Source organism: Somniosus microcephalus, chromosome 1 (assembly GCF_052327205.1).
Source record: "Somniosus microcephalus isolate GS21.2 chromosome 1, FLI_Smic_1.0, whole genome shotgun sequence".
NCBI classification, from domain to species: domain Eukaryota; kingdom Metazoa; phylum Chordata; class Chondrichthyes; order Squaliformes; family Somniosidae; genus Somniosus; species Somniosus microcephalus.
The window spans coordinates 293,851,699-293,877,715 of NC_140987.1; the positions used below are offsets into that span (position 1 = coordinate 293,851,699).

The 26,017-nt window shown below is 44.7% G+C and overlaps 1 protein-coding gene across 4 annotated transcripts in view; it reads left to right on the forward strand.

Moving 5' to 3' along the window:
• Window positions 1-11,178, forward strand: part of LOC147124841 (receptor-type tyrosine-protein phosphatase delta) — a 148,983-nt gene extending 137,805 nt beyond the window's left edge. For all 4 annotated transcript variants that reach the window (XM_085993914.1, XM_085993920.1, XM_085993928.1 and 1 more), the window contains one exon: window positions 7,294-11,178. In XM_085993914.1, coding sequence (XP_085850040.1) covers window positions 7,294-7,362 — 69 coding nt within the window. In that variant the 3' untranslated portion in view covers window positions 7,363-11,178. The remainder of the gene's footprint in view (window positions 1-7,293) is intronic.
• Window positions 11,179-26,017: the final 14,839 nt, after the last annotated feature.

The window sequence follows — 26,017 nt, forward strand, 5'->3', positions numbered from 1 at the left end:
TTGAGTGCAAGTGAGAGGGGAAATGATTGGGTGGGTGAGTGGTCGCCAGAGGTAGAGGGGACTGAAAGGTTTTTACCCATCAAAAATGTTCTCTGTTGTATCCTCACTTGCAGTCTCTGGAGGAAATAACAGTACTGTTAATGATCTGCTTGAGAAGCATCCTACCTTAATCAGCTACTTTGTGGATCTTGTGAGAGAAAAGTGTTAGCTGGTGAGGTGATTGAAGAATACATAGGAACATTAAGAAAGAAAAGGTATACATTCGTACAAATCCACTGAAGACACAGAGACTCCCACATCTCACCCCCAACAGCCAGGCCAGAGTTGAAGCCAGTTATTGCCATTGCTTCCTCCTCATGGGGCTGTTAAATGCTAGACATTGGCACGTGGCCTCACATTCCCTGGCATCGTGTGCTGCCTTCTGCAGGAGGAATGCATTGTGTTAATTGGCTGCTGCAGTCTACAGATCCTGCAGTCAGTGTCAGGATCTGGGGAATGGCTGGTAGTCATGTTAGGTGTGAGGGAACAAGGCCCTAGGCTGAGAACTTCAGTGTGCTCGCATGAATTACAGGATGCAGGGTGATTGACATGAGTGCTGCCATGACTTTGGTTCAAGAAACATGGTGCCATGTGATACCTCAAAGGGCAATGTTTGACTTGGTGCTCAGGGAGTACACATGTGGGAGTACACATGCTATTCTGTGATTCAGTTCATCTGTTCTGTTATTCACCTGCAAACATGCATGCTTTTTCTAACCTAGTGAGATCATCAAACCTCTTCCAATGCTGCAAGGAGGACCTTGGGATTATGGAGGTCCCAGTCAAATTTTGGCCAGCAGCACTTCCAACTTAGCCTCAGAAAAGTTAGATGCCTGCTTTTTCCCTTGTGTTGCACCCATTATTTCACTCCTTCTTCTCAGAGCCTGCTCATCCCTTTAACCTCATGCAGCCTTTGCTCTGGAATCGCTGCTTGAAGATGTGTTCCATTATGATATTTATGGAAAGGTAGTCCACCTTGTATCTGTGTTTGGCTGATGCATTGATGTCATAAACCATGATGACAGGCATATTGTTGGACACCTAAAAGCCATGTCTAAAGTCTTCTCGGCCCTTTAAATAGCGTGGGCAACCACAGGATGACGGAATCAGCCTTGACATGTATAAATCTGTTCCTGTGGATGCAAAACACCTGCACATTCATGGACTGGTAGTCTTTCCTAGTCAGGAATAGGATTGCATTAGGGGTAGGGGCCTGTGCCACATGAGTGCAGTTAATGATGCCTTGCACTTGTGGGAATCCTGCCATGTGGTAGATATGGGGGCTCTTTCTTTCAGCTGGTAGTCATAGATGAAAATTGCTGAAATCCCTGGCTGTGGCATAGGAACAGGAATAGGTCATTCAGCCCCTCAAGCCCGTTCCGCCATTCAATGAGATTGTGGCTGTTCTGTCATGTAACTCCATATACCTATCTTTGGCCCACATCCCAAATACCTTTGGTTAACAAAAATCGATCAATCTCAGATTTAAGATTAACAATTGATCTAGTATCAATTGCCGTTTGTGGAAGAGAATTCCAAACTTCTACCACCCTTTGTGTGTCAAAGTGTTTCCTGATTTCACCCCTGAAAGGCCTGGCTCTAATTGTTAGACTGTGCCCCCTAGTCCTAGAATCCCCAACCAGCGGAAATAGTTTCTCTCCATCTACCCTATCGGTTCCCCTTAATATCTTGAAAACTTCGATCAGATCACCCCTTAACCGTCTAAATTCTAGGGAATATAACCCTAGATTGTGTAATCTCTCCTCGTAACTTAACCCCTGGAGTCTGGGTATCATTCTGGTAAATCTACGTAGCACTCCCTCCAAGGCCAATATAGCCTTCCTAAGATGTGGTGCCCAGAACTGATCACAGTACTCCAGGTGTGGTCTAACCAGGGCTTTGTATAACTGTAATCCCAGATTTGTACTCTAGTCCTCTAGATATAAAGGCCAGCATTCCATTAGCCTTTTTGATTATTTTCTGTACCTGTTCATGACATTTTAATGATCTATGTACCTGGACCCCCGAGTCATAGAGTCATAATGGCACAGAAGGAGGCCATTCGACCCATCGAGTCCATGCCGGCTCTCTGTAGAGCAATCCAGTCAGTCCTATTCCCCCGCTGTATCCCCGTAGCCCTGCAAGTTTATTTCCCTAGCCAGTCTGCCTTGAAAACATTGAGTGTCTCCGCTTCCACCACTTCCGTCGGCAGCAAATTCCAGGTCATCACCACTCACTGCGTAAAAAAGTTTTTCCTCACGTCCCCCTTGTATCTCTTGCTCAAAACCGTAAATCTGTGTCCCCTAGTCCTTGTACCATCAACTAGTGGGAACAGCCTTTCCCCATCTAGCCTATCCAAACCCGTCATAATCTTATGCACCTCTATCAAATCACCCCTCAACCTCCTTTGCTCTAATGAAAACAAATCCAGCTTCTCCAACCTGTCCTTGTAGCTAAGATCCCCCATCCCCGGAACCATTCTGGTAAATCTCCTCTGCACCCTCTCAAGAGCCTTCACATCCTTCCTAAAGTGTGGTGACCAGAACTGGATGCAATACTCCAGTTGTGGCCTAACCAGCGCTTTATAAAGGTTCAGCATAACTTCTCTACTTCTGTACTCAATACCTCTATTTATGAAGCCCAAGATCCCATATGCTTTGTTAACCACTCTCAATATGTTCTGCCACCTTCAGGGACCTATGCACATTAACTGCCAGGTCCCTCTGTCCCTGCACACTCTTTAAGACTGCTATTAAGTGTATATTGCCTCTCCCTGTTCCTTCTGCCAAAATGCATCACTTTGGACCTCCACTGTTTTTTAGCTTTTCACCATTTAGAAAGTACCCTGTTCTATCCGTTTTAGGTCCAAAGTGGATGACCTCACATTTGCCTACATTGAAATCAATTTGCCACAGTTTTGCACATTCACTTAATCTTTCGATATCCCTTTGTAATTTTATGCATTCATCTACACTGCCTACAAAGCCAAATAATCCGTCAGTGACCTGCCTGATTCCAGTGTGTGCTAAAGGTTGGGAAACGTGACCATCATCTCCCATACTTATCTGGAAGGACCATGCCGCATAAAGCTTTAACAGTGCTGCATGCTTGAGTGCCTGACGGAGCCATCCCTGTGCTGGACCTGGACTGCAAGTCTAGCCACAGGAATCTGCATTGTTCTGTTATGATCTCCTTCAGAAATGTAATTCTGCACTGGCAAATTACTTTGCGCAGCTCCAGATACAGGGGCATGGCCCTATACGTGACTGGAAGCTATAAAGGACGTGTTTGAATGGAGCATCTAAGATACATTCGTACCTGTCTGGCACACCTCCTCTGATCCTCTCCTTCCTCCACAACCTGCCACTATGAAGGTGTGTCCACAGGGATGTCCACGAGCTGCATGCAAATGAGCTCACTAACTGCTTCAACTGTACAAAGAAGAGGTGCGGTACCAGCTTAAAAAAGCAGTTGGGGAGGCTCAACGATGACCCTTTCATTTCCCTTGTCTGAAATAGTGAATAAATCTGGCCACTATTTTGGAGATGTGGGCTGCTTTCTGTATGAAGGTCATTTGAGTAATACTTGTGCAATTGGAATACACAGTTTATTTTCTTTGGAGTTTAGTGTGAAAGGCAAACAATTGTCGAACTTAAATATGCTTGTATTGAGTTTGGAGAATGCATTAAATTTAATGTCCTGAATAATAATCCCAGGTTCCATCTGGTGATGGCAACGATGACAGTTCCATAGTCTGAGCTGCCAGAATTTGTTAGTTTTCTTTATCAGTGAAAGAAGCTGAAGCTATTTTTAATTGGACCTTGGCAGCGAACAGTGTGGTTTTGTGTTTACACGAAACATAGTTTGTCCTTCTCCATTCTTCACTGACAAAACATTGTCACTACACACATCAGCACCTTAGGAATACGTTTGGCAGTTGGAAAGAAAGAGCTATAAACTGAAGAGACTCTTAAAGGTTTTGTTCTGTACACGTCTGACAAGTTGAATTTCTGGTGCCCATTGGAGTATTATCTTTTTACTTGTAGGTTGCCAGTAATCAGCATGTCATGCCCTAGTTGTAAGAGTAGAGATGGTGGGGCCTAGTTTTATTCCCCCATCCCCAAACAGACCGAATTAGAGAGTGTCAATTCCCCCAGGGAATTTGAGTTAGAAGGGTAGGATTAAGTGCATAATCTTCCTGAGCTCGGAAATCTCCGTGTTACTGAAAGGAGTACTCTTTCCAGACTGTGTTTAAAACATGGAGAATAACATCTACATAGGATTAATCCATAAAAGATGGAAATAAAAAAATTGAATTAGTCGAGTAGACATTGGGCTAGACACTGGACACAGCACCCTGTTGATTCTATTTATCTGCAAATTCATTGGAAGCTTGTAGATCACAGACTTCTAGAGCAGCATAAGACTAAATGCCCAGATGCTGGAAATATCATACCCATCCCCCCACAATTGGGAGGGTAGAGCTGATAGCTTCACCTCTCCCAATTGCCCCCTTTACATCACAGCACTGTTCCCTGCAATATTGTAATGTAAGCTATGTGCTGTCATGCTGCAGAGGAGTGGGACAACACCTCCAGCTGTTTCTGTAATATAAACTAGGCTTGATAAATGCTCCTAGCCAAATGCCCAGTAGATATTTGAAGACCATTTTATTCTTAATGAGGACAAGATAATAAAAAAACATTTGAATGCAATAGAATTTGGATAAACACGCAGGATCTGAAATTGTGCCATATAAGCAATGTGCTGTCATGCTGCAGATGTCATGAAACTTGTAAGTACAGTGAACAGCGAGGAGGATAGTGATAGATTTCAAGAGGACATAGACAGGCTGGCGGAATGGGCGGACACGTGGTAATTGAAATTCAATGCAGAGAAGTGTGAGGAGATACATTTTGGTAGGAAGAATGAGGAGAGACCATACACACTAAATGGTACAATTTTAAAGGGGGTGCAAGAACAGACAGACCTGGGGGTGATTGTGCACAAATCTTTGAAGGTGGCAGAGCAGGTTAACAAAGCAGTTAATAAAGTACAGGTAGACTATCCTTTATCCGAAAACCTCGGGACCAGCCGAGTTTCGGATAAAGGAGAATTTCGGATTTCGGAAGGTGGGTCGGCGGGGGTCGGCGGGGGGTCGTGCGCACGACTTACGCTGACGCTCAGCGTAAGTCAGTCGGGGTCGGCGGGGGTCGGGGCCGGCGGGGTACGCGGGGGGGGGGGGTCGGCGGTTGTCGGGGCTGGCGGGGTCCGCGGGGGGGTCGGCGGTTGTCGGGGCTGGCGGGGTTGTCGGGGCTGGCGGGGTCCGCGGGGGGGTCGGCGGTTGTCGGGTCAGCGGGGGGGGTCGGCGGCTGGCGGGGTTGGCGGTTGTCGGGGCTGGCGGGGTCGGCGGTTGTCGGGGCTGGCGGGGTCCGCGGGGGCGTCGGCGGTTGTCGGGGCTGGCGGGGTCGGCGGTTGTCGGGGCCGGTGGGGTCCGCGGGGGGGTCGGCGGTTGTCGGGGCTGGCGGGGTCGGCGGCTGGCGGGGTCGGCGGTTGTCGGGGCTGGCGGGGGGTCGTGCGCACGACTTACCCTTTATCCGAACTTCCGCAACCGGAACCCTCTAAAAACCGAAGGTTTTTTCGTTCAGCATAAGTCGTATGCACGACTTACGCTGAACGAAAAAACCTTCGGTTTTTAGAGGGTTTCGGTTTTCGGAAGTCCGGATAAAGGGTAGTCTACCTGTATATGGGATCCTGGGCTTTATAAATAGAGGCTTGGAGTGCAAAAGACATGAAGTTATGCTAAACCTACATAAAACACTAGTTCGGCCCCAGCTGGAGTATTGTGTCCAGTTCAGGGCATGACATTTAGCAAGGATGTGAAGGCTTTGGAGAGGGTACTGAAGAGATTTACTAGAATGGTCCCAGGGGTGAGTGATTAGGTGGATAGACTGGAGAAGCTGGTGTTGTTCTCCTTGGAGCAGAGAAAGCTAAGAGGAGATTTGATAGAGCTGTTTAAAATCAGGAAGGATTTAGATAGAGTAAATAAAGAGAAACTGTTTCCAATGGCTAAAGGGTCGATAACCAGAGGGCACAGATTTAAGGCGATTGGTAAAAGAACCAGAGGCGACATGAGGAAAAACTTTTTTACGCAGCGTGTAGTTAGGATTTGGAATACACTGCCCGATAGAGTGATGGAAGCAGATTCAATAGTAGGGAATTGGATAAGTACCTGAAGGAGAAAAAATTGCAGGGAGACGGGGCAGGAGCGGGGGAGTAGGACTAACTGGATTGCTCTTCGAAAGAGTCAGCGCAGACTGTATGGACTGAATGGCCTCCTTCTGTGCTGTACTATTCTATGATTCTATAAAGTCATAATGTGCTCATCTTTTTTAGAGGAGGCATTAACCTGTTTAAAGTAAATGGATTACAGGTAGAATGTCCCGAATCCGGCAACCTCGGGACCGAGGCCGAGCCAGTTTTCGGGTTTTTCCAGACATCAGAAACACGTTCTGAAGTCCGGAAAAACCCGAGCCCAGGTTGCAATATTTCCGGATTTCGGACATCAGAAACACGTGCCGAGTCCGGAAATACCTGGGCCCAGGTTGCGCTTTTGGTAAGCCTCCCTCAGGATGTCCAGATTCCGGAACATTTTACGGATTCTGGACCCCTGCCACCAATCGTCCTGGATTCCGGAACTCCGGATTTGGGACACTCAACCTGTAATACCTCTAAAATAGTAGGGAGAAATTTCATCCAAATGTTTAGAGCGTTCTGATGTTGGCATTATTTCAGAGTCCTGGTCGTAACACAAACAAAGAATTCCAATCTACCCGTACTATTTTATTGAATTACCCATTGAAGCACGGAGCGTTCCGTTGTGTTCCACAGACAGCCCCAGTATTTAATCTTAACGGAGCAATGCTAGACCCAAAGTTCAACGGTGCTTTAAAATGCACTTTGTAATTACTCACCGGTGGTGACAAATCATATGAGAAAGGGATATAGAGTTGGCTTTCGTCTAATGTCAAAGGTTAATGTTTAAGCAGAACTGCTTAATCTCTGAGGAAAACCTTCTTCGATAAAACATGGCTTGCATGACATTCTGGTAATGCTATTAGTCCAGAGCGGTCCATTGCTCCACAGAACTGAACTGTATAGCTCTCACTTATATTAAGCCTGAAATTTAGCTGCATCATTTACTGTATTCAGAACTCTCTTACTGGAAATTCATTTCCTCTTCTCTCTCTGCAGGATCAGTATCAATTCTGTTATCGAGCTGCACTGGAGTACCTTGGAAGCTTCGATCACTATGCAACGTAAAACTTGATCCACCTTGGATTTACAGTAGGCCATTTAAGATCCAGAAAGCCTCTTCTGAGCCATACAATGTGCTTGAGAAGTACTACTTACTCCTAGCTAAAGATAAATTAGTGGGGGGGAGGGGAAATTAAAAAAAAACTATTCCAGGTGGACCAAGAATTGGCAGTTTAATAACCTAACTTGAGAAGAAGAGGAGAATCCTTTCTGATGAGTCATCGAAAGGACTTTTCAAATAACTCGAGGATTCAACTTTGATGATTGAAGTGGGGAAAAACCTATCATGGAAGACAGTGATTGTGTAAAGGATTACCTGAGAACTGTGGAAAATGGATTGCAAAGCTGAATCTTGAGAGTACTGTACCTGCAAGGGAACGAAGATGTTATGAAAAGGCCAGTTCCTGACTTAAGAAACTAGTTGGACACGTTTGCTTCAACATCACCCCTTTCCACCATTCGCTCATACTAATTATTAAGAGGGAGGGAATGTTCAAATTACTGATTTAGTTTTTTAGTACTGTAATATACTGCTGACCTGTGCTTCATTTTTAACTGTGTAAACTTCTTTCCCTTTTTTAACAAAAGTTTATCATTCAATGAAGTGAATTTAAAAAGTTGCTTATTTGTTCATTTTTTTTCTCCAGACTAGCTTTTTTAAGCTGTAGAAATGATGTACGTATCTGGCTGTAGAAACAGAAATAATTTGAAATTTTTGATGCACATTTTTTTTTGTGCAGTCCTTTTATTTATCTTACCACATAATGGTCTGATTGAGTTTTTCATTTCAGTGGAAGCTACCCATAGCAGTCAGTTAATAAATAAATCGACAAAGAAAAAAAGTTAAATAATACAAGGGCCTTTATGGAATCAACAGGTGGGGGGGCGCAAAGTATAAAGCTGCTGCTACTGGATTCCTCAGATCTTCCGTGTCAAGGATTTTAAGATGTGGTTGAATAGCTTGCCAAATATGTCACTAGCAACCTCCATCTGAATAATAATTAGTTGTCTAGGCTTCCGTGATGAGATGGTGAGAAGTTAGTGTCTACTGGAATGCACATCAATGAACTCAGTAATCCATGTTTAATAGGTTCGTATGATATACTGAAACGTATCTTTGCACATGTACGCAATAAATTGCATTATAAAAAAAACAAATAAGTTTTAAACCTCTTAGCGTGGGAATTTTTTCTTTGCTTCCATACTTTGTAGTGACCATGCTATTACCTGGCATTAACTATACCTGCGTTAAATAATCTCAGTGTCGAAAATAAAGTGGGTTTGAAATTCAGTGTTTAATTTCTTTAAGGGGAAGGAAAATCTTGGGGGGAGTTCATTTTAATTCAAAGTATGCCGCCATTTCTTGGAAGAAAATAATAGTCGAAGCAGAAGCTTTTTCTTTGCTGTTTGAGTAGAGTCGAATTTTCTCAGCGGTATGAGGAGGGCCTTGCTGTAAAGTCACTTTAGTAATATCGCTAATCAGATGTGTCCCCGAGTGACTCGATTGCAAGGGGCAAGAGTTACCCCAATGCTGGGAAACTTTTATAATTGGGGATGCAGAATTCTCAGCCTGGAGCACGATTTCCTCATGATTGGAGGGCTCCAGAATGCCTGTGAACCTGCATGTCCTCGTTGTTTACTGTGGGTACCAGTCCAAGCACACTGTGACAGAGTGACCTGGCAACAAAAGGAAGCATGACTTTCACATCTCCATCCCAGATAGAAATGTCACGTCTATATCAGAAGATCAAAAAGAAATTTTGCTCAGACTAAATGTTTGGAACAAACAAAAATCACTCTCCCTGGACTATCCTTCCCCTTTAAATATTACTTCAGATTAGCAATGATGACTTTATATGCAAATTGGGCACCACTATAATGTTTTGTACATACTTTTGCCTTTACTTTCTATCTCTGAACTGAAGTGCTTAGGGTGTACTGAGTTTTTTTGATGTACCTTAACATGATAAACATTGTTTGACAATAAGTGTCATATCCAGTAGGTGACCATATTACATTGCATTTAGATAGCAGAGGTGAGTTATGTGGAAACCAGTAAAAGCTTAATAATCAATGTCACAGTGGCCTAATGTCAGATAATGTGTCCCTGCTAATTCACCAGGTTTCTGACAATCATTTTTTTATGTATGTGTCCTTGATACTACAGTCACTTTTGGAGTTTTGAGCTTTTTTTATATATGAATATGAAAATTAGATTCCCTAACTTAGCTTCTCTACATTGTTCCCATGGTTGTTCTTGCTAGACCAGACACAATAGTGGTGCTGCCCAAGCAGCAGTGATAGCTTGTGTTGTAGGTTATTTGCAGTTAGAGCACTAGGCAAGTTGAAAAAGAGGTAGAAGGATATGCGAGGGATCACTGTGGTACAGAATAGACAGTCTGTGAGCCCTGGGTGTTTAAAAAAAAAAATCTTTTCTTTGTTCTCTAGACCTTCAGAGGTCAAAAACCGGTATTAGAAATCATACAAAAGCACTTTTTCTAAAACAAGAAAGCTGACAGTAGGCTACCTCAGGATGGGAGCTGTAAGAGTTTATTTCATGTCGGTACACCTCTTCACCTGTTGTTATATTAACAATCTGCTAATTGTTCCTGTAAGATACAGACCGTTACCTAGTAAGGACCACCAGCCTATCCTCAGTCAGTGTTCAGCCCCATTGCTGAGGTTGCCAAGTATAACTGTTCATCTATATCTGTTCAGTGATGGTTGTTCTTTAAAAAAAAACAAAGTATCTGTTTTGTACCAAGAGCCATTTGTTAAACCGTAAGAACACGCTGAGCGAGAAAATGTTCCAGTAGAATTCTTGTTTGGAATGCATTCTTTTCCCCAGAACTGATAAAGAAAATGTTGAAATATTTAAGCAGAATGTTGCTGCCAGGGAATCTACAATAAAAGGAGTAAGCTGTCAAGAATGCCCACCGTATTTGCTGCTTTAGTAATCCAGCTTCTCATTGATGTGTGTTCCTGTTTGCACTCACTCTCTCCCATTCCAGTATCACTGTCTTATTAAAACCTCTTAATCTGCAAATTCCTCCATAACTTGCAGGAGGATATCTTTTCCTCTCCTTTAAAGCTGACAAGGTGCTATAATGATTTACCCTTTAACCTATGTAGGCAATATATATATATATATATCATTTTTTAATTAGTTGCATTTAAATTGCTGACATTTGTACAAAACAAGTATATTTTAATTTAGCATATCTTCTTGCAGATTATTTCCTCACGTTAGCTGTTGCTTTCTGTTGTTAATGATCCATTTTACAAAAATCTAAAGTCCTCCGGGGAGATGTGTACTTTTCCAAAACTTTGTACTATGCACTGCCCTAGTGATTCTACACTCAACGTTACATGCTACTTGAAGCCTTGTATAACTTATGCGTTCACTCTAGGTATGTATGTAAATAACACAGAATTTTAAGAGAAAGGTTGCTGCAACGATGCCCCGATACTCCGGCAAGTCTCCCAACGGCTTCAAATTCTATCATACCCATCTTGTTATGTGACTTTGCCATTCAAGCTTGGAGTGTCTTGAATATTTTTTTTAAGTAACAGGTTGTGTTCACTGCTCTCGTCTGAATGCATAGATTGAACAAAACAAAATGTAAAATGGCTTGTTCAAAGAATCATACAATTACCTCTAATTAGTAGTTAGCATAAATGTTTTACAGATTGAAAGGCGTGCTTTTTATTTTCTTACTTAGGTTCCATTGGTGGCAAAAAGTCTGTAAGAAAATCAGTTCTTTGCTGACACAAGTTCCATTTGTTACAAATGAATTCTAATAAAAATGTCAGTGTTATGCACCAGTGGACTCTTTTATTAAACTCCGAGGCAGTTTGTTTGAGTATTATTATCATTGCGGCTGTAGCAGGGATGCTTGTAAAACAGGCTAACATTTAGGTAGTTTCAGCCTGTTTTTACAGCTGTTCTTTCTGAGGTTCTGGTTGCTAGCCATCTCGTTTGAGTTTGACTGCCAGTAAAGCCACACCCCCCCAAAAAAAATAGTTTTTCATTGACACTAAATAAATAACAAGAATTCAAAACAATATTCTGCAGCCTTCTAACTTCAACAAAGATTAAAAGTCTGTCGATGAAACACAGCAAGGCCCCTGCCCAAGGAACAAGAAGCCTACGTGACTGAAGGAGAAAATTTAGCTCGCGGGGAAAACTACAGATGCTTCTTATTATGTACATTTGGTGAATATACCCAAATTGATTTGGTTAGTACCCAGTTTTTAGCAGTGGCCAGAAATCCAATGCAGGCTAATATGGAGAACATTGGCTCTCGTCTGAATGCATAGATTGAACAAAACAAAATGTAAAATGGCTTGTTCAAAGAATCATACAATTACCTCTAATTAGTAGTTAGCATAAATATTTTACAGATTGAAAGGCGTCAAAAATAGACTTCCAGTTATGGGGGCCAAATTAGCTTTACAAGGTATTGTCCTACACCTTTCATGTGAATTTCAGGCATTCCACTTGACTTTAAAAAGAAGCTAATCAGGGTGTAGCCTTTTTCGAAGCAACATTGGAAAGCTTTAAAGTCCATCACAAACATCCCGAAAAGAACCAGCCAAGCAATCCTAATACTTTGCAACCACCCTTTTGGCTGAGGGGATAGCTGCTCCTATCAGAGCAATCATCAAAAGAACAGAAGCAGAAAGTCCATGCCTGCAAACTCCTCCACCACCACTCACTGACTCCAGAACATTACCCTCCACTGCCTTAGTGATAGAACAACATCCGAATTTTAACAGATTTCATCTGGCAATTGTGTTGCAAACATCGTGGCAAAGGGCTTCAGTGATTTTCTTGGGATTGAAAGTAAGGGATATTTTGAGGGAAAAAAGTACATTGTTCATTGAGGTCATAGAAAAATTTCCATCAGGACAGAAAATGCCGAGTTTTACTTCTGTTGCATGATGATGATCCCCGAAGGTACAGGAGGGATGCAACCAATCCTAGACCTTTGGCCTATGCATGCCTTTATCATGAAGGTGATATTTAAGATGGTCACCTGCTGCAGATTGTACATAATATACAACTGTGAGACCAGCTAACTGCAGTCAACCAGAAGGACTTTGTAACGTAAACACACTGCGTTTGCTGAATTTTTAAACTTGCACAGTCTAGAAACAGCACTCCCAAGGGTTAATTATGGTTTTCTGTGAGCTGGCCTTTACATAGAAAATACACATTATATAATTGCGGACAAAGGTCAACTAATGCTCAGGAGGTAGTCCCTAAAACAAAGGTTTTCTTCACAAGTGCGAATTAATAAAACTAAAGCCAATGGAATGTTCAAGGTGTCTTGTTCAAAGACAAGCATCTAACTCTATTGCCTACTTTTTTTGTTGATGAATGGCTGATTATTTGAATATAATTGAGGAATTTAGTCATGCGCTGTTGTTTTCCAGGAAGGCTTTATGGATGGTCCCATACCACCTTGACACAGACCAAAGGATAGGCCCCAGCCTGGGGTGGTGACTTTGATCAATAGCTTTGAGGAGGGGACAGGGTCAGTGATTGGTTGGAATCCTCATTGAAAGCTCGAGGTCAGAGTACTTATATTACAGAATTATATTGGGAGCCAGTTTCAGTCAGCAGGCAGTTTTAGTTTCACAGGCAGCAGCTACAGAGCTTTCTGCTTTTAAAGTCAGTTCCAATGTAGCCAGGGAGTTATGCTAGACTAAGATCTATGTTTAGAGAGAAAGCGAGTGGCATCTTTGTTTTATGTATTGAGGAGGCTGGAGAAATGTATATATCCCTGTTCACTGTTCATCCATCTTACATAAATAAAACCACTTGTTTAAAAGTCTGTCAGTGCAAACTTCGGATCCCTAGCGCCCATTTTTTGGGCACTATGAGTGCCCTTAGAGGTACAAAATGGTGTCCATGGCGCACTTCTTGGGGCGAATCGCACCAGATGCCATATTGATGAGGGCATCGGTGCGTTCGCAGTGAACGTCAGCCGGAAGTATGCAGAGCAGGCAGATCACAACATCAATCAGTGTGTAACGCTGATTTGACGCCAGCACTGCCATTTTGGAGCGCAATGCTCCAGCCGACGCCCTCTCTTAACCTCGCACAACTGAACACGTGTTCAGCAGCAGGAAGGACCCCCCACCAGCGCTGTTTAAAGGGATCATCACCTATTTTCATATTCGTTCCAGCTTGATTTCTTCTGGCTGTTGCTACGATTCTACAGGTGTTTGGCACTTTCCATAGTTGTTTCAAGTAGCTAAAGTCTGCAGGGAGTGGTGTGGCAGGTGCTGAAGGACTTTTTGCTGACTTCAAGGCTTCTGCACAAACCAGTTGCTGACAGACTATGGTGCACCAGTAGGAATTCCCCTTGGAATACAGCATGACTGGGAGAACGAGCAGAGGCCACACAGAGCAGGACAAGCTGCTAGAAGAGGGAGGAGGGGGAGAAGGGCTCTCGGCAAGAGGCCAGATCCGCCCAGGGTGTTCAGCGAGCAGTTCTTCTACCTAAACCTCAGCAAGTAACAATGTGTGAGCTGTTTGCGCTTCACCTGCTGCAGCCACAACTCCAACCTCAGAGCAGGGCAAGGGCCGCATTGCCAGTGGCTGTGAAGGTGGCCGTGGCGATTAACTTTTATGTGTTGGGCTCCTTCCAGGCTGGAGCTGAAGATGTTTGCAAATCTCGCAGTTTGCCATTTACTGTTGTACCTGAGGCTCTCTACTCAAAGAGAGCTAACTACAATTCATTCTCTCTTGCCAGAGACCAGCAGGCGGAGCGAGCACGCAGCTTTGCTAGGATTGCAGGCTTCCCCATGGTGCAGGGTGCCATTGACTGCACGCACATTGCTTTGCAGGCGCCGCATTTCAACTCTGCCATACACCGGAACTGAAAGGGATTCCACTCTCTCAACATCCAGCTGGTGTGCGACCACAGGCAGGTCAATGCCCGATTGCCTGGCAGCAGTCATGGTGCCTTCATTCTGTGGTATTTGAGCCACCACGGCAAACCAAAGGTTGGCTACTGGGCGACATGGGCTATCCGCTGACCACATGGCTGATGGCTCCGGTTCACAACCCACACACATGTAGGCATCATGCATGCAATAAAAAGCCATGCTGCCAGACGAAATGTGATAGAGCAGACCATTGGCGTGCTGAAACAATGCTTCTGCTGCCTGGACCGCTCTGGAGGAGCCCTACAGTACTCGGCAGAGCAGGGGTTCAAGATTTGTGGTGGTCTGCTGCATGCTGCACTACCTCACCATCATGAGGGCACTGCCAGTGCCACCAGCTATACGGTGAGCTGCTGAGGAGGAAGAGGAAGTGAGAAGGGAACCTAGACAGCCCTTTTCTGGGCAGGCTGTCCATGAAGAACTCATTCGAGAGCGATACCAGTAACCGCAACCCCAATTCCCCATTCACCAACAGTCCCACACCTTCCCTTCCCTCTGTCACTGACCACCAGAGCGTTCGCTTGGCCACAATGCAAAAATAAAAGCCAACACAAAATAAACATTCCAAACCAAATTTATAATTCAAATCATGTCATATTGCATCCAAACACAAACTAATCTCCCTTGTACATTCCCTTAGTGCCTGTCTTGCATGCGCCTTTGCTCTCCTACTGCTCCTACACAGTGCTACCCCAGTGGTTGCAACATGGCTGGTGGAAGGCTGCTGACTTTCAGGAGGGGAGACTGCAGGTGGCCTTGGAGGACAACATAGAGCAGTTCTGGGCCTAGAAGGCCCAGCTTCAGACTGCACCATCTCAGCATGAGCGGCAGCAGTCTGGGCTGGCTGGCTGACAGGCAACAACAAGGGCACTGGCGGAGTGGCATAGGTGGGAGGATGAGTGCTGTCATCCTGAGAGAGGACAGCAGGTTCGTGCTCCATGGAGCCACTGCCACTCCCCTGGGGTGGCGCCTCAGCAATCTGTTGCTGGACTGCTGTGACATCCTGCAAGCCTCTTTGAATACTGCAATCCACAGCCATTATGGCAGCAGTGTGAGCTTCCACTGCAGCAGTCAGACATTCGGTGGCTGCTGGAACATCGGCCATCAGACGCTGCATCGTGGTTGGGTCCACAAGTGTGCTAATGGAGTTGGCCACCACTTCCATGCTGGAAAGGATCGGCTCCAAGCTCTGCGCAAAGTCCCGTGCCAAGTTGGAGCTGGACTCCTCCATGCTCCTTGACATTGCACGCAGGCTTTCTGCCAGGCTTCCCAATGCACCAAGCATTTCATTGTGCGTACCCATCAGCCTACTCCTGTAGGCTGCCCCATCGAAGTCCTCATCTGAGTCCTCTGCAGCAGATCTCGTGTGCGACCTCATCTTCCGGCATGCTGGCACATGTGTTATCCTTGCCCCCTGTCCTGGCTGCAGGCCACCCATGCCCGGTGACTCACCACGGGCAGATCCCGCCTCTGTGCTGTCCTCTAAATTACACACAGTGTCAGTATCTGAACTGATGGCTGCGAGTGTGAAATCGAGTGATGGTGTGTCTTCATCATCACTGTCTTCTTGTTCTTCTTCCACTGCCTGGACAGGTTGCAGTCTTTGGGTATCTGAAAGGAGAGAGGCACAGGCATAAGGTTGTGGTGAGGGGGTGGGGAAAGCAAGAAGTGCATGCTTACACCATCTGCAACTTGTAAATCAGAAGAGATTGTTGGATGAGGGGGAAGTGGGATATAAGAAGGAAGATTAGGTATAAGGATACCGCCATCTTCGTTGGTTTCAGCCCTGCCCGCTGACCACGGCCTCAGCGATGGCTGTACCAATAATGGCCAGCACCGTTTCCTCCATGGGGGTTAGGACATGCAGCCATGCCTGTCCCCTGCCAGTTAGCTCCTGCTGCCTCTGATTGTGTGCCACCTTGTCCTGCATGAGAGAGGGAAGTTTGTCAGTGAGTGTCGTGAAATCTGTTTGGGTGATGTGACAGTGTGTGCAAGCTGTGAGATGTGGGTGTGAGGCTTGCAGCTATGCTAAGTGTGAGAGGTGAGGTGAAGCTATGAATGTTAGGTACGAGTCCCGATAGAGATTGTTGGTAGGTGAGTGATGGGGGTGTGGTGAATTGAGAAGTGGTTGAGGCTAGTGGTGCAGTTAGGATATGGCATGTGAAGATGCATTCACTGACCTTGAGCACTTGTGTGAGGTCATTGAACGTCTTGTGGCACAGCATCCAGGTCCTCGGTGCTTGACTCCTGGCATTGATCTCCATGACTAGCTGATCTCCCACTGCCTTCTGATCGTGTGTGTGGAGGGCCTCATGGCCCCCTGTGGAGACAGGACCTCTCACCTCCTTTCCACCTCCTCCACCAAGGCCTCCCATGCAGCATTTGAAAACCTTGGAGTCCGCTCTCTCCTATGTTGTGCCATTCTTCATTGTTTCCCAGGTCAGATTCACTTCATGAACGACTTCAAGCACCTGCTCCAGCCACAATGCACCTCCCCTTTAAGAAGTGCAGGCTAGCTTTAAGCAGTGCAGGCTAGCTTTAACTGGTTCTGGCCTTTCACGGTTTTGGGCCTCCTGCTGATGCGTGCCGCAAATCAACAGCGGGGTTCACATGCTGGCTGCACACATAAATCATTGAAATGAGCAGGCAGCACAAAGTTGGCTGAGTGTTTATCTGGGCCTTTTTTTGAGGTGAGAAGAATGACATGGGAGCACATGATTAAATCCAGTAACCAGTGTTTAGAGTTATGAGTCACGCTATCAATTACCTAGTTACTAGGCAGAAAAAGATGAACTCTGGAGCTAAGGAGACACGAGGTCCACTGAAATAAATGGTCGGTAACACTGGATGCAAGAAAATATATAGTGCAAAAATCTAAAAGCATGACAGATGTCGGTGTCAATCATGAGCCCATATGAAGTACCTCAGGTTCAGTGCTGGCAGAATGCACTACTAATTTAAAGTGATGGCCTTTGGTGCTGGCCTCAGATACCAAAGTCTGTAGCAGTTTCTCTGGTGCAGCGAGGACTATATTTGTACCTGGATATCTGGCAGTTGAGGAAATCTTTCCACAGAGGTGGATAAGCAAACCTTAACACTACCAAAATGTCTGTGATGAATCAAGAAAAATCCCAATTATTCCTAACTCAGGACCTGTCCTCCTTAGAGGACTGTTATCAAAAAGGGAAAGACACTTCTGTTGCAGAGGCTTATCACAATCCCAGAGACAATGAGGTTGATATTAACCCCCTCCCACGACGGTCGCGGATGGGGGTTAAAAATTTAAAATTGGGGAACGCGTCTCGAACCCGCCACATACACGCCTGTCGCCATTTCTATGGCAGTCAGTTGTGTGGTGTGCGTGAGTCTCATCTTGGAGAGGTGGGACACGTTATTATCATATTTAAGTCAGGCACCCCACCCCCCCCAAGGGGTCTGATTTAAATTCAACAGATACCGGCTGGGTTTCTCAGGGCTCGGGAAACCCGCCAGCTAAATGGAGACAGGAGCAGGTTAGTGCTTTTACGAGCACTCCTAGTGGGCCAGGAGGAGCAGGAGTGCTGCCCCGGCCCCTCAAGCAAACCTTCGGCCTCCCTTCTGCTGATCATGGCCTCTCCTCACTGCCACGGTCGGCTGACCCCCAACCCGCAATCGGCCACCCCCCCCACCCCAGCCCCCACGCTCCCACTCCAATGCCTGATTTTTCCCTCCCTCGCTCATCATTGCCAGGGTCTGAACCCCCGCCCCTGCGACCCTGATCTTTCCCAATTGTCAGGCACCATCCCCAAGGGTCCCTGGTTGCGACCTCTTCCAGCTGACTTTCCCGCCCTGCAGCCGACTGGGCTGCCAATTTGGCCGGCTGCCAGGCAGGAAACATGGAAGAAGATCATTATAATGAGGTCCTGTCAATAAATTTGGCAGGACCACCGCGTCCCCGGGATTTCCGGGTTCCCCCTGCTACTGGTCTCCCCCGCCTCCCTTTAAATAGCAGGGCCTAATGCTTCATATTTCAACTAGATATGGGCACAGCATTGCAAGTGTATCCTGAACATGATATGGCATTTTCAGTGCCTTTTCTTGGATCTCCTCACACAAATTGGGAAGATTTCTATTCCCTTGTTGACTATTAAAGAGTGAATCATTCAAAATATGCAGATGGAGGAATTGATACCCTTTCTATTATGCCTGTGAGCCAAGGAAGACCTGGTCCTTGGATACTCCAGGTCTCAGCATTGACTTGTTTGTCCAGATCAGGAGGATCTGGACCCAGGTGGATGATCAAATCTGACACAGCAACATCTCGAGCTTCCAACTAATGGTTTTGCTCATAGGAGAGCCAGCTTAGGGTAGTTGTGGTTCCAAAGTCAGTTTGAGAAGACTGTGAACTCTCAGGAAAGCCTAGATCTTGGAAGGTTTACAACAGTAAATAGAAATATTGGTGCAGACTTTCCAGTTTCTCCGATGCTCAGTGAATACCAGAAAATTAGGTGGGATGGAGCGCCCCACTGTAAGGGAGCCTGCCCAATTTTCCGGTATTCGCTGTGCCCAAGCGATCTAATAACCCCAGGCACAAAAACAGGAATAATCACCACATTTAGTCCACATGCATAATTCTGCTCCACTACGGTGCGGTGTGCCAGTAATTTTATACAACTTAATCAGGACTCTCTTCAAGTCTGCAGCAAATCCTTATTGCTGTCAGCCTTACTAATAACCCATCTCGGGCAGGGATCGCAGTACGGTGGCACTCTGGTTTATTAAACCTGCATGGAAAATGTGACTAATTGTTCCTCAGGTTGTGCCTACAAAGGAATTGAATTTGATTCTAAGCAAATTAATGTCAGACTCTTTGGGACACATGGGTTCCTGTGAATGCACATTTCTTTCGCTCATGACAGTTAAATTAATAGTTCTCGTAACGGAATGAAAGACTAGTAATTGTGCACATTGGTGATAGGCCTATCTTGTTTGACATTCAGACGGGTCTGTTCTTAAGCTCAGATTTGTTCTGTCTGAGTAAATCATGGTGCTGAAATGTTATCTATCATTCCAGATTTTTTACACTGAAAGAAAACATTACCTAGTTGAAATGCATAGGGCAACGGCCTTTCATTTAGATAAGATGAAAGATTTTCAACAGTCCAGATGTTTTTTTTAAATTTCCTTTCAATCCAAGTTGTTTAAAAACAAGACTTTTGATCAACTCATAACTAAACAGAAATGAGCAAAGTAGCCTATGAAGTGTGCCTCCTCATGTTTCTTCCTACCCTTCTGTGCTGGAGCAGAACTCACCACAGAAAGTTAGAGCTTACTCTGTGCACTGGTCACCTAATGGGCCAATGTGTGGAGGGTTCCTCTAGAGGCCATCTACTGGCAGTGACCTGGAGTAGTGAGCATCTTCTTACTACATTTTTATTGTCAACTTTGCAGTGTCCCAAACTGACCTGAAGAGGTGGGTCTTCAGAACCCCAGCATTATGTTTGTACCACTTTGGTGTGTATGAACTTTATCTGGAGGTTGAACAAATGAGAAGGAATGTCTGATTCCCAACCTTCCCTTACTAAGCTTCCTCCAGACAGCCCATCATTTTTGGTCTGACCGTGGAGATGTATTTTGTTTGTTATATTCCTATGCTCTTGCTATTGCTTGGGCTCTCAATGCCCGCTCCTGTGGATAAAGAAACAAGGCTGTGCCCCAGGACCAGTCCTTACAATATCAATTGGAGAAACGGCCACCTGACTGCTCCTGGCACATATTTCCTAATGGAATAATGTCAAAGTTGATCTTCCCCCATTGGATGACAGTAGTATCCTATATGGAGGTCAAGCTTTACTCAGAGAAGATGAGAAACCCTATCCATGGTAGGTAATCTAAGATTTACTTAACTATATGCCAGTAAATCTACTGATAATTAACAGTATTATGGCCATACAACAACAACAACAACTTTTATTTAGGAACATAGAACATTAGAAATAGGAGCAGGAATCGGCCACTTGCTGATCTCGGGCTCAAAGCCACTTCCCAGCCCACTCCCCATTACCCTTCACTCCCTTATCTTGCAAAAATGTGTCTATCTCCACTTTAAATGTATTTACTGACCCAGCCTCCACAACTCTCTGGGGCAGAGAATTCCACAGATTTACGACCCTCTGAGAGAAGAAATTCCTCCTCATCTCAGTTCTAAAAGGGCAATCCTTTATTCTGAGACTGTGCCCCGAGTTCTAGATTTCCCCACGAGGGGAAACATCCTCTCTGCATCTACACTGTCGAGCCCCCTCAGTATCTTATATGTTTCGATAAGATCACCTCTCATTCTTCTAAATTCCAATGAGTATAGACCCAGCCTGCTCAACCTTTCCTCATAAGTTAAACCCCTCATCTCTGGCATTAACCGAGTGAATTGTCTCTGAACTGCCTCCAATGCAAGTATATCCTTCCTTAAATAAGGAGACCAAAACTGTACGCAGTACTCAAGGTGTGGTCTCACCAATACCTTGTACAGTTGTAGCAGGACTTCCCGGCTTTTATACTCCAACCCCCTTGAAATAAAGGCCAACATTCCATTTGCCTTTTTGATTACTTGCTGTACTTGCATGCTAACTTTTTGTGTTTCATGCACAAGGACCCCCAGGTCCCTCTTAACTGTAGCATTTTGTAATCTCTCTCCATTTAAATAATAGTTTGCTTTTTTATTTTTCCTGCCAAAGTGGATAACCTTGCACTTTCCCATATTATACTCCATCTGCCAAATGTTTGCCCACTCACCTAGCCTGTCTATATCCCTTTGCAGATTCTTTGAGTGCTCTGCGCAACTTGCTTTCCCAGCCATGTTTGTATCATCCGCAAACTTGGTTACATTACACTCGATCCCTTCATCCAAGTCATTAATGTAGATTGTGAATAGTTGGGGCCCCAGCACCGATCCTTGTTACCGTTTGCCAACCAGAAAATGACTCATTTATCCCGACTCTCTGCTTTCTGTTAGTTAGCCAATTCTCTATCCATGCTAATATATTACCCCCAACTCCGTGAGCTCTTATCTTATGCAGTAACCTTTTATGTGGCACCTTATCGAATGCCTTCTGGAAATCCAAATACATCACATCCACTGCCTCACCCTTGTCCATCCTGCTTGTTACATCCTCAAAGAACTCCAGCAAATTTGTTAAACATGATTTCCCTTTCCTAAACCCATGCTGACTCTGTTTGACTGCAGTATGTTTTTCTAAATGCCCTACTACTGCTTCCTTAATGAAGGACTCCAGCATTTTCCCAATGACAGATATTAGGCTAACTGGTCTATAGTTTCCTGCTTTCTGTCTCCCTCCTTTCTTAAATAGGAGTGTTACATTAGCGGTTTTCCAATCCACTGGGACCTCTCCAGAGTCCAGGGAATTTTGGTATATTGCAACCAATGCGTCCACTATCTCTGCAGCCACTTCTTTTAAGACCCTGGGATGCAGGCCATCTGGTCCAGGGGACTTGTAATCTTTTAGTCCCATTGCTTTACTGAGTACTATTTCCTTAGTGATAGTGATTGTCTTTAGTTCCCCACTCCCTGTGGCCCCTTAATTATCCATTATTGGGATGTTGTTAGTGTCTTCTACAGTGAAGACAGATGCAAAATATTTTTTCAGAGTCTCTGCCATTTCCCCGTTCCACATTATTAATTCCCCAGTCTCATCCTCTAAGGGACCAATGTTTACTTTAGCTACCCTCTTCCTTTTTATATGCCTGTAGAAGCTTTTACTATCTGTTCTAATGTTTCTTGCCAGCTTACTCTCATAATTCATCTTCTCTCTCTTTATTATTTTTTTATTCATCCTTTGCTGGTTTTGTAAAAATTTCCCAAACCTCTGGTCTCCCAACAATCTTGGCAACATTGTGTGCCTTCGTTTTCAATTTGATACCATCCTTTACTTCCTTAGTTAGCCACGGATGGTGCTCTCTTCTCTTAAAATCTTTCTTTCTTATATTTTTGTTGAGAGTTATGAAATATCTCCTTAAATGTCCGCCATTGCATTTCAACTTTCTTACCCTTTAATTTGTTTTTCCAGTCCAATTTAGCCAGTTTTGCCCTCTTGCCATTATAATTGCCTTTGTTTAAGATCAGGACACTGGTTTGGGATACAACTTTCTCACCCTCCAACTGAATTTGAAATTCAACCTTGCTATGATCACTCTTTCCTAGAGGATCCTTTACTATGAGATCATTTATTAATTCTGTCTCATTGCATAGTAGCAGATCCAAGATAGCCTGCTCCCTGGTTGGCTCCATTACATACTGTTCTTGGAAAACATCCCGAATGCACTCTATGAACTCCTCCAATCTTGTCCAACCAATATGGAGATTAAAATCACCCATATAGGCGCTGCACAGGAATGTTCTAAAACAAAATTTTCCACCGAGCCACATAAGGAGATATTAGGGAAAATGGAGGTAAGTTTTAAGGAGCGTCTTAAAGGAGGAAAGAGAGCTATAGAGGCAGAGAGGTTTAGGCAGGGAATTTCTGAATTTAGGGCCTTGGCAACTGAAGGCACGGCCACCAATGGTTGAGCGATTAAAATCAGGGATGCTCAAGGAGCCAGAATTATCCAGAATTAGAGGAGCGCAGATATCGTGGAGAATTTTAAAATCGAGGCATTGCTTAGCCGGGAGCCAATGTAGATCAGCGAGCACGGGGGTGATGGGTGAACGGGACTTGGGAGTTAGGACACGGGCAGCAGAGGTTTGGATGACCTCAAGTTTAGGGAAGGTAGAACACAATAAAATACATGCTAAGTAAATTCAGTGAGACTTTGCACTGGGAGAGGAACCTCAACCAATTTTCCCACAGGTCTCGTTAAAAAAAAAAAATTGGTAAATCATCAAACTGAACAAATAAAACAATGTTTGGGGTTACCAATTACTGTTGAGGTGCATCAGGGTATTGAGTTGTCTTAATAGAACCATTCATTGTAAATCAAAGCACACCATTCCGTCATTATATAGGTCTTTGGTTAGACCGCACCTGGAATCCTGAGCCGAGTTTTGGTCCCCTCACGTGGTGACCTTGGAAAAGATTCAGAAGAGAGCTACAAGAATGATCCCAAGCTTAAAGAGCCTTAGTTACTCAGATAGGCATAAAGAGTTGGGCCTATTTACTGTAGAATGGCAGAAACTTAGTGGAGATCCGATAGAGGTATATAAAATAATGAAAGGGCTGGATTGCGTGTCTATTGATAGATTATTTCAGTTTAACAGATTGGGAAGGACGGAGGGTATGAATTGAAACTATGCAGAAGTAGGAATAGGCGAGATATTAGGTGGTTATTCTTCTCCCAGAGAGTAGGCAGCCTCTGGAACACCTTGCTGGCTTGTGCAGTGTGTGCTGACTCTGCAATTCTTCAGGAGAGAGCTGGACCCATTCTGGCACCTCCCCTGTGGCCAGAGAGGTTCTGAAAATTTGTGTCAGAGCCCCTGCAATCTCCTCCCTTGCCTCACACAGCAGCCTGGGATACATCTCGTCTGGGCCTGAGGATTTATCCACTTTTAAGCCGCTAAAACCGTTAGTACCTCCTCCCTCTCAATGCTAATTTGTTCAAGTATATCGCAATCCTGCCTGATTTCTATGCCTACATCGTCCTTCTCCATAGTGAACACAGATGCAAAATATTCACTTAATACCTCACCTACATCTTCCGGCTCTACGCACAGATTGCTACTTTGGTTCCTAATGGGCCCTACTTTTTCCCCGGTTATCCTCTTTCCCTTAATATACTTATAAAACACCTTGGGATTTTCCTTTATTTTGCCCGCCAGTGTTTTTTCATGCCCCCTCTTCGCTCTCCAAATTTCTTTTTTAAGTACCCCCCTGCACTTTCTAAACTCCTCTGGGGCTTCCACTGTTTTTAGTCCTTTGTATCTGCCAAAAGCCTCCCTTTTTTTCCTAAACCATTCTTGTATATCCCTTGACATCCAGGGTTCCCTGGACTTCTTGGTCCCACCCTTGAACTTTACGGGAACATGTTGGCGTTGTACTCTCTCTATTTCCTTTCTGAATGACTCCCACTGCTCTGATGTGGATTTTCCTACAAGTAGCTGATCCCAGTCCACTTTGGCTAGATCCTGCCTTATCATATTAAAATCAGCCTTCCCCCAATTTACAACCTTTATTTTCGGTCCATCTTTGTCGTTTTCCATGACTACCTTAAATCTCACCGAATTATGGTCACTGTCACCAAAATGCTCTCCTACTGACACTTCCCCCAATTGCCTGGCTACATTCCCTAGAATTAGGTTCTGTACCGCCCCCTCTCTTGTAAGGCTTTCTACATGCTGGCTCAAAAAGCTCTCCTGGATGCACTTTAGAAACAGAGAAGATACATAGAAGATAGGAGCAGGAGTAGGCCATTCGGCCCCTCGAGCCTGCTCCTCCATTCAATGTGATCATGGCTGATCATCCAAATTCAGTACCCGGTCCCTGCTTTCTCCCCATACCCCTTGATCCCTTTAGCCGTAAAAAATATATCCAACTCCTTCTTGAATATATTTAATGAATTGGCCTCTACTGCCTTCTGTGGTAGAGAATTCCACAGGTTCACCACTCTCTGGGTGAAGAAATTCCTCCTCATTTCTGTCCTAAATGGCATACCCTTTATCCTTAGACTGTGACCCTTGGTTCTGGACTCCCCGACCATCGGGAACATCCTTCCTGCATCTAGTCTATCCAGTCCTGTCAGAATTTTATAAGTTTCAATGAGATCACCTCTCATTTTTCTAAACTCCAGCGAGTACAAGACCAATTGGCCCAATCTCTCCTCATACGTCATTCCTGCCATCCCAGGTATCAGCCTGGTGAATCTTCGCTGAACTCCTTCCATGGCAAGAACATCCTTCCTCAGATAAGGCGACCAAAACTGCACACAACACTCAAGATGTGGTCTCACCAAGGCCCTGTACAACTGCAGCAAGACATCCTTGTTCCTGTACTCAAACCCTCTCGCTACGAAGGCCAACATACCATTTGCCTTCTTAACCGCCTGCTGCACCTGCATGCTTACCTTCAGCGACTGGTGCACAAGGACACCCAGGTCTCGTTGCACTTCCCCTTCGCCCAATCTATTGCCATTCAGATAATAATCTGCCTTCCTGTTTTTACCACCAAAGTGGATAACCTCACATTTATCCACGTTATATTGCATCTGCCATGCTTCTGCCCAATCACCCAACCTGTCCAAATCATCCTGGAGTTTCTCGGCATCCTCCTCACAGCACACACGCCAACCCAGCTTTGTGTCGTCTGCAAATTTGGAGATATTACATCTAGTTCCCTCGTCTAGATCATTAATATATATTGTGAATAGCTGGGGTCCAAGGACCGATCCCTGCGGTACCCCACGAGTCACTGCCTGCCACTCAGAAAAAGACCTGTTTATTCCAACTCTTTGCTTTCTGTCTGCCAACCAGTTTTCTATCCAAGTCAATACCTTGCCCCCAATCCCACGTGCCTTAACTTTACACGCTAACCTCTTATGCGGGACCTTATCGAAAGCCTTCTGAAAGTCCAAATACACCACATCCACTGGTTCCCCCTTATCTATTTTACCAGTTAAATCCTCAAAAAATTCCAGTAGGTTAGTCAAGCACGATTTACCTTTTGTAAATCCATTTAAGAATTCCACACCCTCTAAGCCTTTCACACTCTGACTATCCCAGTTA